Below are 13538 nucleotides of genomic sequence, written 5' to 3'. Positions count from 1 at the left end.
AGTTCTTATCACAGTGTCTTCCACTTGGGAAATACTCTTATTGTCAATTCGTAGCATGACTGGTTTGTGTTCCTTATTTGATTTTGCTTCTTTGTAAGTTTTATATCTTGAGTACGCTCTATTTATTCTTTTACTACCGTAGTAAATATACATCAATTGGTCTATATTGTTGTGTAATTGAATCCCATGGGGACTTCTCTTAACAAAGTATATAGGTCATAAATAGTATAGATGGTGTGAATCGTCCTCTTTCAATTATCTCTTTTAATCCTTCAATTTCTTCTCCTTTCTAATGATTCTAGTTAGACCTTCAAATGTACTTCCATGTAGTTTCTGTTAGTATCATTATAAAGCCACATAGAACATCTTCTGATAGTTCATTAGATGATATGAGAAGCTAAACGCAGAGCTAGCTTTCATTTGTTTTTCTGCTCTTGCAATTACTTCTGTAATGGAAGTGCTCCTCCACACATGTTGGAGAAATTGGTTTGAAGAAATAGCCTATTGCTGTTTTGAAAGAAAATGGTATAAAAATACTGCTTTCCATCTGCTTTCTACACAGTTATGTTTTACCTGGGCTTTTCTAGGGATGAATCAAAGAGTAAAGTAAGAAAAATAAAGGGACAAGAAGGGGAAACAATGCCAGCAAGAAATAAACCATTAAAGAAATGAATAAGATCAGTGTCAGTGTTGTAGCTAGAAATGAGCCAATAAATGAAATTGGAGGTGAATTGTATTTCATGGAAAAAGGTACTACAGAAAGAAGAACGCTCAAATATTTCTAAGAGGAAAGAAATACTTGTGCCGTATCAGCAATAGTCTCTTAAATTATTCTAAAGATGTATTTGAATTCAACATGAAGTGGTGGCTTTTTTTGGGGTGCGTTTTTTACTTCCTTGCATTGCATGATTAAACTGTTCTTAAGGTTTTAATGAACATCATCTGTGTCTCATGAATACGACTGTGGTTCAGATGTACAATTGTGTTTTTGTAGTTCTTAGTTTGGGTGAGAATAGCCCAGAATGATGATGGGTTCCCCCCCTGTTCCCCCTCTGTGTTTTAGTGAAGGACAAATTAGAAGCTGTTTAACTTGTCTGGTGTAAGAATCTATGTATATTCTTGTTTTTAAAGGAAGATTGCCAAGTACAAAATTCTTCAAAAAAGACTGCTAGATGGTATATTTATTTCTAAATTAGCTGAACAATTGTAACAACAAATTTAAAATAGAAGTTCCAGGTAAACATCTTCTGTAGAATATATTTAATGTCCTAGATTATTTGGATGAGATCAAGTAGCTTAATAAAATGATACTAAGAAACAAAATCTTGGGCTAGTTTTGTCTTTTTGTTTATTTGATTATACATGAGAAAGATGTCTGCTCTGAAGAGATGGTTAATACATTTCTTTAGACTAGATGCAAACTTGATAATAGTTCGTAGGAACACAACTTTGTATTTACCAAGATATCTGCTTTTTCCATAATACAGTTAGAAATGATAGAGTAAACTTGTATTGATATTTAAAGAAGATACGGTCAAGGCTTTCCAACATTTGAAATGTGTAGTTTTGCTATATATTTAGTGTGTTGTGAAAAGCATCCTATAATGAGACATTGAAAAGAATTAGAGTTACAGGATAGTTACAATCCGTTTTTGATTGAATGATTAACTTAGAGCTAAAGAGTTTGTTTGGGAATTTGGAGAGTATATTAATGTGAAAAGGATAGTAGTACAGTATTTTTTACATGCAGTCACAGCTGAAAGATTTTTTTTTTAATAGCTGAATTATAATTAATCTGAAAATAGGCTGGTTTAATGAAAATGCTGACAGTCAACTTCAGAACTAGCAGATGCTCCCAGAATAAAACACTTATTTCTTGGGAGCAATTAAAGTAAAAGGGAAATAATGTGTCTAGGTAACTTCTTGCTAAGTAAAATCTGGTATGTCAATAGAACTTTAATAGCGAATATTATTCAGTAAAGTTTCAGTCTGGAGTGCAGTTTTAGTTAATTTTGTGGGATCATTAAATATGTAAAATTATTTAGGTCTTTTTTTGCTTTTCATTGTCTTTTGGCAGATAAAAACATTGCTCAAGTAGCATATTCATTTAATGTGATTTATTGAGATCTCATTTGCAAGTTTTTTTTTTTTTCATAAAATTAGCATTGGTTTCATTTCTAGTTATTTGTTAAACTTCTCCAAAGGTATGTTTTTCTAATACATCATTGGATACGTGCATCTTAAACACTGCCTTAAAATAAACTTATTTTAAATCCACACTTTTTAGAAACTGATTGCTCTTGCAAGTGACATTAAATTATCTTCCAACACAAATAGTTCTATTTCATGTATACAGCTCCTTAAAATAATTTAGTCTGTTCAATACAGCCCAATAACCCTGCTTGCTGATCATACTTACATTTCTTTAGTTTGAATGTTTAGTGACTTGAGCCGTGTAACAAGCGTAATTGAGTCAAATAAAGTAGATGGACATACTTCTCATTAGTGTGATCAAGGCATTGTACAACTAGAGTGCTGCTGCTTTCTTGTTTTAAAAAAAAAAAAAGAAACCACAGCAAAAAACAACTCCGCCCCCCAAATCCCTGTTCATACCTTATCGCATCCATCTTTCCTACTCCAACACCTTTTTTCTTCCCTAGTGAGTAGTAACAAAATGGATGGAAAAATGGTAAAAAGCTTGGAGGAGTGACATGTGACAGTTGATTAACACTTAAAAAAACCCCCACAAACAAACAAAGGTGTATTTTAATAATGTTCTGTTAGTTGGGAGTGAGTGGTCTTGAGGTACAGAAGAATAAGAATGTGAAAAGGGTGGATAGCAGCAGTCGGTGGGATAAGGGAAATCTAAGAAGTATTTGAGTTATAAAGAAGTGATAGTGATCTGATTAAGTTTTTACTGATCCATCAGTATCCTGAACTTGACAGAGTCACAGGATCTTGATGTGTTAGATGTTTTTAGAGCCCCACTGATCTGGCTAGATGTGTAGGCTACTGGCAGGGTGGGCCTGCATGTGTCTTTGCCTTTGCTCCCTGTCTGACCCGAGGGAGTCAAGCCCAACTTGTTTGATGTCATCTTACAAAGACTAGTGCAAATGATGCTGGAAGGGTCATAACATCCAACTTTTCCCTTGTTTTCTCCTCAACCTTTCTGGGTTTTTGGAGCCGTACCTTAGCCCAGCCTAATCCCTTATCCTCACAGGGGATCCCGTCCAACTCCCAAGGGCTCAATGCAGACAGGGGCCTCACATTTACCCAGAGCTGAATCCCTTCTAGGGAAGGGGAAGACATCGCTGGTCCCAGGTGAGCAACAGTCACCTCCCTTTTTTTAAGGTGAGATGGCAAGAGCTATAAAGAAGAGAAGGGAGTCGGAGTATGGGTGAAAGACAGGTTTCGAAGGGTGGCATCGTGTGCAAGGCTGTTATTGTGGATATTGTGGTGGGTTTTGTACATACTAATTTTTTGATGCTGCAGAGATTTAGAATAATGATACTGCTACTAGGAAGAATGTTATTTAGAATGAGGTGAAGAGACTGTAGGTGACAAAGCTGGAGAAAAACGCTAGTCAAAAGACCAGAAACATAACGCGTGTGTAAACCTCACAATGTCTTCTGACTTCAATTTCCAAATGTTACTATTCCAAAATTTTTGTTGTTCTTGGTGGTATCTGAGTCTCTGTTCCCAAAGAGCTTTTCATTAGGGTTAATGAAACTGTTTTAATTTCTTATCTGAACTTGGAATTTGGTTTCTGTAGTGTTTCAGTTTAGAAAAAGGTGTTTCGAGTCTGTTGTGTGGAAATAGCTCATTATTATATGTTCCTTTTAAAATCAGTTTAAAGTGTTTATTTTTTATGGGGGGTTATGCGGATCCTGAGTGGGGGGAAGGTAATGTTGGAGCAAGGACTTAGAGAACTGGGAATAAATAAATAGTGGCCTTCAAAGAGGAGGAGAGGGGAGTTGGAGGTCTTCCCCCATATAGGTCAGTCAAGTTTATTTTAAAGACTAATGACTGTAAGTTTAGGTTTAATAAATTTGATTAGTTGCTGTGGAGTAGTCTGTAATCTATTACCAATTTCTTCTTTATGTTTAACTGAGTTGTGTTGAAATGGATAGTACATGGCTGTGTATTTCCCGTCTATGCTTGCATAATATGGGAGAAGTAATTTCAAGTAACCAACACAATTTAAAAATAGTTTATAAATTTGTCCCCATCTCTTCTTCCCCCTCCCCTTAGAAAACAAAAAGCAAATTCTCAAAAGCTTTCGTGATTAAAGGTTTGGGGGTTTTGGAGTTCCTCTGAGGTGGCAAAGCCCACAAAAAATTAAAAATCTGCATTTAAGCTAATGGATTCTTCTCTTTATGTATATGAATATAGTTCTTGCTGTTATCATGAATGAGAGTTAAATTCAAAAGAGAATAATTGTTTGGTAATGACATCTTGTGAGATGTAGTGGTTCCTTGTAGAAAAGTAATTCCAGTTTCTGTTGCTGGTCTGGAAATCAAGAAGGAAATCTTTTGGGAAAGTGACCTTTTTAATGAGTCCTATTTGAACACAGTGATGAGTGCTGCATAGAAACTTAAATCAGTCTGCCTTTCAGGTTTTCAGTGCTCATTTTTTTCAATTCAAAACAGTAAATGAAACTTTATGAAAATGGGTAGAAAATTGAAAACACTATTTCAATGTGTGTTTGTTCAGTTTCTGATTAGATGCATTTGGGGATGTTAAAGCTGATGTGCCAATCACTGAGTGATCCTTCCTGCTCAGTAGTAATAAAAAAAACCCCAAACAAACCCAAACCCAAACAAAAAACCCAACCCTCCCCCTTAGTTTTAATACCTGGATTTTAAAAATGCTTTGAAATCCATAGGCATCTCAATTTGCAATGCAAACTATGTATATTATCAGGTTCTAAGGAAAGAAAAGGTTGGTGGTACGAATTTGGGAGTTGTTTGACTTGAGACATGGCTTCATGAAAAACACTACTTTTAGAATTTTTACTGTGGATATTTTGATAGCTGTTACTGAATTACTGATTTTTTTGTTTGTTTGTTTCTCACTGTGCATATTTTGTAACTCCATCACACTGGGAGTTTTTTGTTTAGCCTAGTGTGTAACACTATTCTACATTCAGAGATTGGTATTTAGATAGGTTTTTCTAGTCACCTCTATCTGATATTTGTTTTCAAGAAAGTTATTTGTATTTGCAGTGTGTTAAACATGTCCTTCATTTGAAGTGAAACACAGAATGGTAACACTGATAATACTGAAAAACTAATGTTACTGAAACTAGAAATGGCAACTGACAGAAGCAGGAAGGATGGCTGTGAGCTAACCATACTAGAGAGATTTGCAGTTTTCCAGTAACAGTAAAAATATGACATAAACAACTGTAATTTCGTAAAGGTATAATTATATAAAATGTGAAAGCAAGCTGTAAATGGCAGAACTTAAGGTCTTTATACAGTTATTGATAGACAATGAAACCCCACTGGTTATTGCTTGATGGGCAGAGGTTGGTATTTTTTCAGTTTAATATGCAGTGCATATTAAAAAACATGAGGTGACAGGACTAGCACCTAGAAGAATTTATAGCTAAATGAATAAGCATCTTGGCTAATGAAAACAAGAGGCTTTTATGGAGAATGTGCTAAATCATTACCTCCCTTTCTGCCTAATCTTTGCCCCCAAACTGAAATCACACTGAGCAAAAACTGAATCTTAATTGTAGCTGTAATGAATGAGGCACGAGCTGTGTTAAGGCTTGTGTTTCAGTGCCCACCAAAGCTTTTCATATTTATTGTTGGTGACCATCTCCCTTGTTCTGTGGATTTTCAGCGTGCCAGGGAAACATAAAACCTGGAGATCAAGGAAATTTGATTCTCAAAAGAAAGCCTGTGGGAGAAAGGTAGATGTTGATAGTTGGGACTTCTTTTAAAAGTGAAAGGTGCCAATCTGTTTCAGCTTCAGGTAGCTCATGTGGAAGCCTGTGATGGGACTTTCAAGCACCCAGATGCAAGTCATATATACTTAGACCTTTCCTCACTTGAAAATGACTGCAAGAGGGCTTTTAAACTAAAGAATAGTATTTTATTTAGAATGGAATTAGAATAGTCAACTTCTTAATCTAGCAAAAACTTGAAGCGAGAATGAGTAGAAATAATACAGACATCATAAACTAAACTCCCTCTCCATACTGTGTCCTTTCAGGGCAGGTCTTTTACGGACTTTCTTGAAGCCTGAGCATTCATTGACTTCTGGGTTTGTAGCAAAGTATGCAATTTCCTTGGGGTCCTTACAAAGTCTCTCATTTTTTATTAGTATTGAGGCCCGATGCTAAGAGCAACATAGTCCTTTGGTTGAGCTCTCCTTTGTCTGCTCCAGTTAGCTGCCTCTGTGTTCTGGCTTCTTGGGCAGACCTTCCAGAGAGAGAGCAAATGTTCTTTTGCTTCAGAAGATTATACCTGATTGAGTACCTGTAATTAGGGCAAAGCACATAGAAGTTTTCACACTGCTCCTTATTTGCAGCATTTTAAAGACACGTAGCATGTTCAGAAGCAAATGATGGAGAGGAAATACAGCTTGCCACAGACCTAAATTGTGTCAGAGAAGTTCTGTGATTTCCCTGCTCCATATTCTTCTCATGCTGTCCTTCCCATGATCAGATATGTTGTGACCTTAAGAGCTTTTGCAGATCCTAAGCAAGGTACAGTTTACAGAGTTGAAGGGGTGAGGTTATGCGATACAGCAGGCAGTTACCTTATTTCTACATTTCCTGATTTTTATCACATTTTTTTATTAATCAGTATACATGCTTCTGAAGTCTAAAACCCCACACTGCAGTATTAGGCAAGCTAACTGTTATGGAATCTCTTTTTATGGGCATGTTATTAAAAAATCTAAGCTATACAAAGTACTTCTTTCTGTTATTTAGGAATAAATAGAATCCTATATTGATAAAATACTTCTTTCAAAGCGGTGAAAAATCATGGGAAGGTGATTTAATATTTCTGTCTCTTGAGGAAAGAGGAATTTTAGCTTACTGGAAAAGCTCCAGTGAATAAGTGCTACTTTGTAACTACTGTAGCTGAATTATATACTAGGTTGGTTTTAACATGTGCTAATCCCTGAAAATACTTCCTTTTGAGGAACTGGGAAGCTTACTTGGCACTGGAAGTTAATTCTCAATACCAGTGTTCATTTATACGTTTGTATGCATGTTTTTATACTAGTAACTCTATGATATTAAATTTGTCCTTGTATAATTTTCAAGTGTCTTGTTTAAAATGTGCTCATCCCTCGATAAATTATCTGATAGTCTCTTTAACTCTTTTTCAGATCTTTGAAAGAATTTTGTTTATCTGGGCAATACGTCATCCAGCCAGTGGATATGTTCAGGGCATAAATGATCTTGTTACTCCTTTTTTTATAGTCTTCGTTTGTGAATATATAGGTAAGATTTGTCTTAATACCGAATTATGAATTGGTACTGGTTTTTGGAACAGCATCTTCATTTTAATCTGAATAGCGATTTGGATGAACTAATCAAAGCTTAATTCGATACATGAATTTTACCATAAATTTTTGTTATTATAAATCTGTATAGTTCTTTTTAAATATATACTGAGCAGCAACCAGATTTTGTGTAAGTAGTCAGTGGAGTTCAGGAATCTTTCAGGTTTTTATTCCAAACAACTTCCCCCCCAACAAAAAAAAAGCCAAACGAAATCCTCTGTAGAAGTTCCAGACAGTGTTCTTGTTTGTCAGGTGTGAAAGCAGGGGAAATAAGCACAATCTAGGATATGCTTTCATCTCAATTTCTAGTTAAGAAGTGTTCACCACTCCTGATGCTTTTTTCTTTGTAGCTGGTTTTATTCTCCCTTTCTCTCGTTCTCTCTTCTAATTCACTTTTTTGGTGAAAATTTCAAATTGTACATATGAAGGGCGCAGGTGTTTAAAAAAAAAAAAAAACAAACCAAAGCAAAACCAGACATGATGAAGAAAAAAACCACACCAAAACAAACAAAAAAACAACCAAGAAACAAGGAAACCTTTTAACTGAGTAGCAGGGAAATTAAAGTAGAGGGAACCTTTTAAACTGGATCTGTGACTGAAAGAAAGGCAACCTGGAATTAGGGTCGGAAAATTAAGGCAGCAGTAATCAGATTTCTCTGGTTAAGAACTCTGCTTTTCTGGGGCTTACAACACTAATACAATAGTAGCGTAAATAGCTGTATTTCTGTTGAGTTTGTGGCCTTATATAGGAGTATACTTTTTGAAAACTGTTTTATATGGCAAACTCTGATATTGGTTAAATGCTCATCTCTTACTAGAACATAATTCATATCTTAAATTCATAGATTAGTATTTAAGTCTTTATAAATATTAAGAGTATGGCTAATCATTAACAATAACTCATAATTTGGTATAACTATGGATATAAAAGGTAAGGTTAAATAGTATAAATGACAATGTTCATCTGGTTTGAATTAAAACTTTTTTTCTTGTATTTCTATTTGTCATACACACATACAATGAAAATACACAACGCTTGTATAAAATTGCACAAGACATTGTCTGGCTACTTCAGTGAGGCTGTATATACTGGATTCTTCCTACCTTCTCTATGTGAGATACCCATTGGTGTCTTAATCCAGATTGATTAGATTTAATGAAGGACAGATTATCCTTGAGTGGATGATAGACTATCCATTTACTCATTTGCATAGCAACACCTCTGTTGCTTTGTTAATTTCTTGTTTCATAGGGGGACATTTCATTGCTAAGCAACTAATGAGAACTACTGCTGCTTTCTCCCTAATCATCTCTTAAGTAGGGTAGAGGCCTACTCCTGAGAGTACTTGCAGTTTCTGCCTTTTACTCCCTCATTTGACAGATAATGAAAATGTTCTTAATGGTCCTAGAACAGTAGGGTCTCTAGTAGGCTTTAGGGTTGTTAATTGAAATAAGAAGTTCAAATGAGATGTGATTAGAGAATTGATATTCCATGTTAAATAGACCATTTAATTAATATGGTAAATAAGTTTGTCTTTACCACCAACTTACATTTGAAGACCCTGGTGATTGTTAATGTATTTGCCAGTTTGTCAGTATTTTTGTATCGGAAAGCATAGCTGTTCCAGTAAGTGTCCAGTGAAGAAAGACAAAACTCAAAACCTAACAACCGTTAAAGATATTTTGCCACTGAAAATGTGTGAAACTCAGAAAACTGTGTTCTGAAGGCTCATTTAAAAGCTAATACCTATGTAATAAGAAAAATACTAAAATGAAGGTGTTCTCTTCAATATAGTAGTGGTCCTGGCTAAGTGCTACCAGCAGTTATTTCCCCCAGTGACATAAAAACTTTCTAAGATTTGTCTTTAAATAGCTTTTTGATTTGAGTCTTTCTAATATTTTCAAGTTACACTGAGTGATGCATTCAAGTTTGAATGAATAAGAGTGTGCATTTTACTTAAACTTGAAATGGGGACATTAAATTTATGAAGTACCTCAAAAATCCCGAGATTTGTAATAGAATTATAGAAGGATTCAAAACTCAGACTATGAATTGTGCTCAAGTAATTTAGATAGAAATAGATGCAGAATTGCAGAAATTTTCTAGCCAAAATGTTTAAGCTATTTCGTTTATTTAATATGTACTCTAGTAATACTCTGTATTTACCTTAGATTTTTACTCTAGATCTTCTTTCTTGGTCTGATTTTAAGTGAATATTGGTTTGTACCTTAAGTTGCTTTATTTGTTACGTTCTTTTAACTGTTGATTTTTGTATTTTTCTCAAGTTGACTGAAACCTTTGTGTTGCAGTTCTGAGTCACTTGGGTCCTCATTCATGCCATTGAAAGTGATAATGCCTTTTACATTAGGTTCTTTCTGTAATTAAAAAAAAAAAAAGGTCCTAAAGGATTATTAAAGATTAATAATAAATTCCTATTATTGCCAATGCCATTAATAATAAATCTGTGATGGTTAGATCATCTGACAGTATACGCTGATAATGTTTACACACAGTTGCATTTTTGTCAAATATTCTGGTGGAAGGAAAGCCATGTTTATTTTAGCTTTATGACAACTGAGAGAGCCCTTAATCCTGCATAACAAGTGTGTGACACATTTATTCTAGTCATGGGAGTCTTTCTGCTCTGCTAAAGACATCCAGAAACCATTTGGAGAAGTGTTTTAAAGAACTTTGGAAAATACAAATGACATGTATGGAAGTGATAATTTACTTGCCTAGTAACATTTTTTTTCATTCAAATCTGAATGCCAAAAAGTACATTTGTGCGTCTTTTTATGAGGACCAAAGTCATAGATGTTTTGATGGTTTAGTATGGATTGATGTATCTAATTTTAGCACATAGGTTCACACAGTTAGAATAGGTTGAGTGACTGAATGCAGGAATTGAGTATGTTAAATGTTGAGAGCATTCTTTCCACCTTTCCAGCAGTGTATGATGAAAGTGTAATTTGGTAATGTTTCATTAGTACCCACTCTGTAATAAAAGCAGAATACTGTAACATTTTCAGCAAGATAAAACTTGGTTGTCAAACCAAGCCAGGAGAGGTACAAACTCAATTAAAGAAATTTCAGAGGGGGTATGTACTGGCCCCTGCTGGAATACAGTAGATTCAGATTAGAATTTCTGGTCTAAATTAGGAGGAGGAGGAATTTAAACCTTAGGTTTCTCATACTCAGTGATTGTGTGTGTCATTCTCAGCTTTTTTCTTTTTTTTTTTTTTCCCATGAAAAATACTAAAGCTCTGTAAGCTTATTCTGCCACAATATAACAGCTTCTTTGGAATTTCAAACGCTAGTGGTATGAGAAAACTATTTTGTGCTTGGTTCTAACCTCCTATGTGACATAGCAGTGTTAAAACGTACGTTGTCAGAACAAATGCTAATTACTGTCAGGACAGTTTTTCTGAAAGCTCTGTGTCTTTGTAGCATATTGGTTTGTGTTGAAATTAATCTCATCCATGTGGATAAAATTCCAGAGGCTTTTTTCTTAATGAGATAAGGTATACCATATGACTGCTCGTTGTTCACTGACTTAATGTGGACAAGGAAATTTTGCACTGGATTGCAAGTCCTATTTCAAGTTGCCCCACGTGTTGCTCTCTTTGTACACCTTCTTGTGCTCTGAGTTCCTGTTGATGTACGTTGTTTCCAACTATTAAGTTGTGCTGCACAGCTGCTTGCTGTTTCTTGCGCTCATGGACTCAGCTACACTTCACTACATCTGACATTTCAGTACTACATCTGCATTTCAGTAATTCACTGGGCCTTGTGTGTATATCTAGTACCACAGAGAGGACCTGGATTTATTCACCATCCAGAGAGATGAAAGCTCAAGAGAAACACCATTGCAATAAGGATGCATGTCAGGCCATTGCTAAGTGGAATGGCTGTTTGAAATCACTTTAAGACCCCTAGCAGTGTTGGATCAAGAGAAAATTAGGAGTTAGTAGGAAGTCAAGAGCAGAAAATGAACACTATCATAGCATTTCATCATTGTATGTCGGATAAAGAATGTCAAGAAAAATGAGGCTGCTGAAGACTGGAATGGCGATTGGGATATTGTCTACAATCTTCTTGCAATAGAGGAGCTTGAGACAATTTGAGGATGCTTACAAGAACTCATGAACTGAAAACTTTGGAAAGAGGGGTCTTACCCTTGTAAGTATTTTTCTTGTGATCTTAAATCCTTTTGTAGAAGGCATTAAATGCAACTTCTAGTGTTTTTTAAATTGATAGTGCCATGACTTCATGGAATAATTAATCCAGGCCCAAATCCTAATGGGATTGGGATGGCATTTAGTCCCAGACCAGTGTGACTATAAGAACATAAAGGTTCTTTAGTCCTGGAAAAGCCATCATCTGTCTATAGCTCCCTTGCTTACCTTTCTTACCATTCCCTCTCATATCACAGGAAGTCTTTCTGTCCTTAAAATGAGATTTCATGCTGGTTACTGCCTTCTTCCCTTCCTTTTCAGCATATCTGCTGCAAATAATTAAATTTAAAACTATTATTTTTTTTCTGCAGTTTCTTGAATGCTGTATCTAAAATTGTTATTTTCATAGTATAATTGGAGTAATATTTCAGAGCATTGTATCATGGCTGTATCTGAGGTAATTCCTCAGTGTTTATTTATAAAATATGAAAAAGTTGTCAATTTAGTAGAGGTTGGGTTTTTTTTTTTCAGGAGAGTTGTAATTTTTATACAATAAGTAAATCCGTTTAGAACGTACATGTAAAACTGAATTTCTGAATGATGAGGCAGTAAGCTAGAGAGCAAAGAGTATTAACCCACTGACTTCAGAGAGCTGCTAGATTTTTTCCATACTTGCAGGGTTAGAAGGTAAATTTTTGTTTAGCATGCATTATTTTCTTTACAAGACCAAGCTGAAACCTTGATTGCTGCAGTATGTATATTAATCTGAGATAATTAGTCATGCTATCTAAACACCTAGATCTTTCTTTCTTAGTTCCACCAATTCACTGGTCTTTGGAGAATTTTGAATAGGGCTCGTGCATTGGGGTTTTGATGAGATAAAGTGGAAAAGATCTAACACACTTGTAGTTATTCTACTTTGAAGAGACTGAGTGATACCGAAGGAATGACAAATTGTGTTGATAAAATGGAAGTTAAACAAGGAGCTGTAACTACATTAACTGGATGCTTCTCCCTCTTCCAGGCCCTTGAAGTGGTTGGAGAATGACATCCTTGCTGTATTCTGGTTTACCAGGAAAGAAATACTGGAAAACTTCCCAGGACAGAGTGCTCAGGAATATGAGGGATTTCTTCAGTTAGAGAGATGAAAACATTTTATTTCCAGTTGTTGTATGCTCTTGAACTTTTCTGATAATTTTGATGTTACGCTTTATAACAAACTAATACTGTTTTAATGCTTTTCTTTCTTTAAATAAATACATGTTTTTGAACAATACTGTATTAAAATGTTCTTATTGACCCATTTATTTGAAAAGATTTATGAAGCTTATACAAATTAAATTTGCATAAGAGCATTGACATGAACCATAACTGACATTTTAACATTTTCTTGCAAATTGTAAAAGTATTTAAGAAAATATTTCCTCATTTTTAAAACCATTGTAAAACTTGCATGAAAAACTATTCAAAATAATTTAAATCACTCTTGTCGTTTGAAAATTCAGTGCCACGAGTTCCATTTGATCACATTAAATTTTTTCTCCTTAATGCAAATCACCAGTAATGTAGTTTCCACATACAAAGGAATATTTCAGTGCTGCTTCTTAATAATTTCCATGACTTTTTATAGTAATACTCACGACATCAGTGAAGTTGACTGAAATTCTCATAAACATGAACAATACTCTATGAAATATTCTTTGATAATTGAATGGAATATTGTTATCTGTGTGACTTGAGTAGGCAAGGAATGAAGAAAGCTTACACAAAACTTTTTTGAATGGAAGTCCTGAAAATACTGAAAACCAAATTCCATCTTCTGCATAAGTCCA

General features: G+C 34.9%; 1 protein-coding gene across 1 annotated transcript in view; it reads left to right on the top strand.

Moving 5' to 3' along the window:
• TBC1D22A (TBC1 domain family, member 22A) overlaps nt 1–12904 on the top strand; it is a 55324-nt gene extending 42420 nt beyond the window's left edge. Inside the window, exons 8-10 of the mRNA XM_010580854.1 lie at nt 7354–7468; nt 11305–11710; nt 12731–12904. Coding sequence (XP_010579156.1) covers nt 7354–7468; nt 11305–11378 — 189 coding nt within the window. The 3' untranslated portion in view covers nt 11379–11710; nt 12731–12904. The remainder of the gene's footprint in view (nt 1–7353; nt 7469–11304; nt 11711–12730) is intronic.
• The last annotated feature ends 634 nt before the right edge of the window (nt 12905–13538 follow it).

This window comes from Haliaeetus leucocephalus, unplaced genomic scaffold (genome assembly GCF_000737465.1).
Source record: "Haliaeetus leucocephalus isolate CR32 unplaced genomic scaffold, Haliaeetus_leucocephalus-4.0 Scaffold751, whole genome shotgun sequence".
Lineage (NCBI taxonomy): Eukaryota > Metazoa > Chordata > Aves > Accipitriformes > Accipitridae > Haliaeetus > Haliaeetus leucocephalus.
This window is presented reverse-complemented; position numbering and strand designations above follow the sequence as displayed.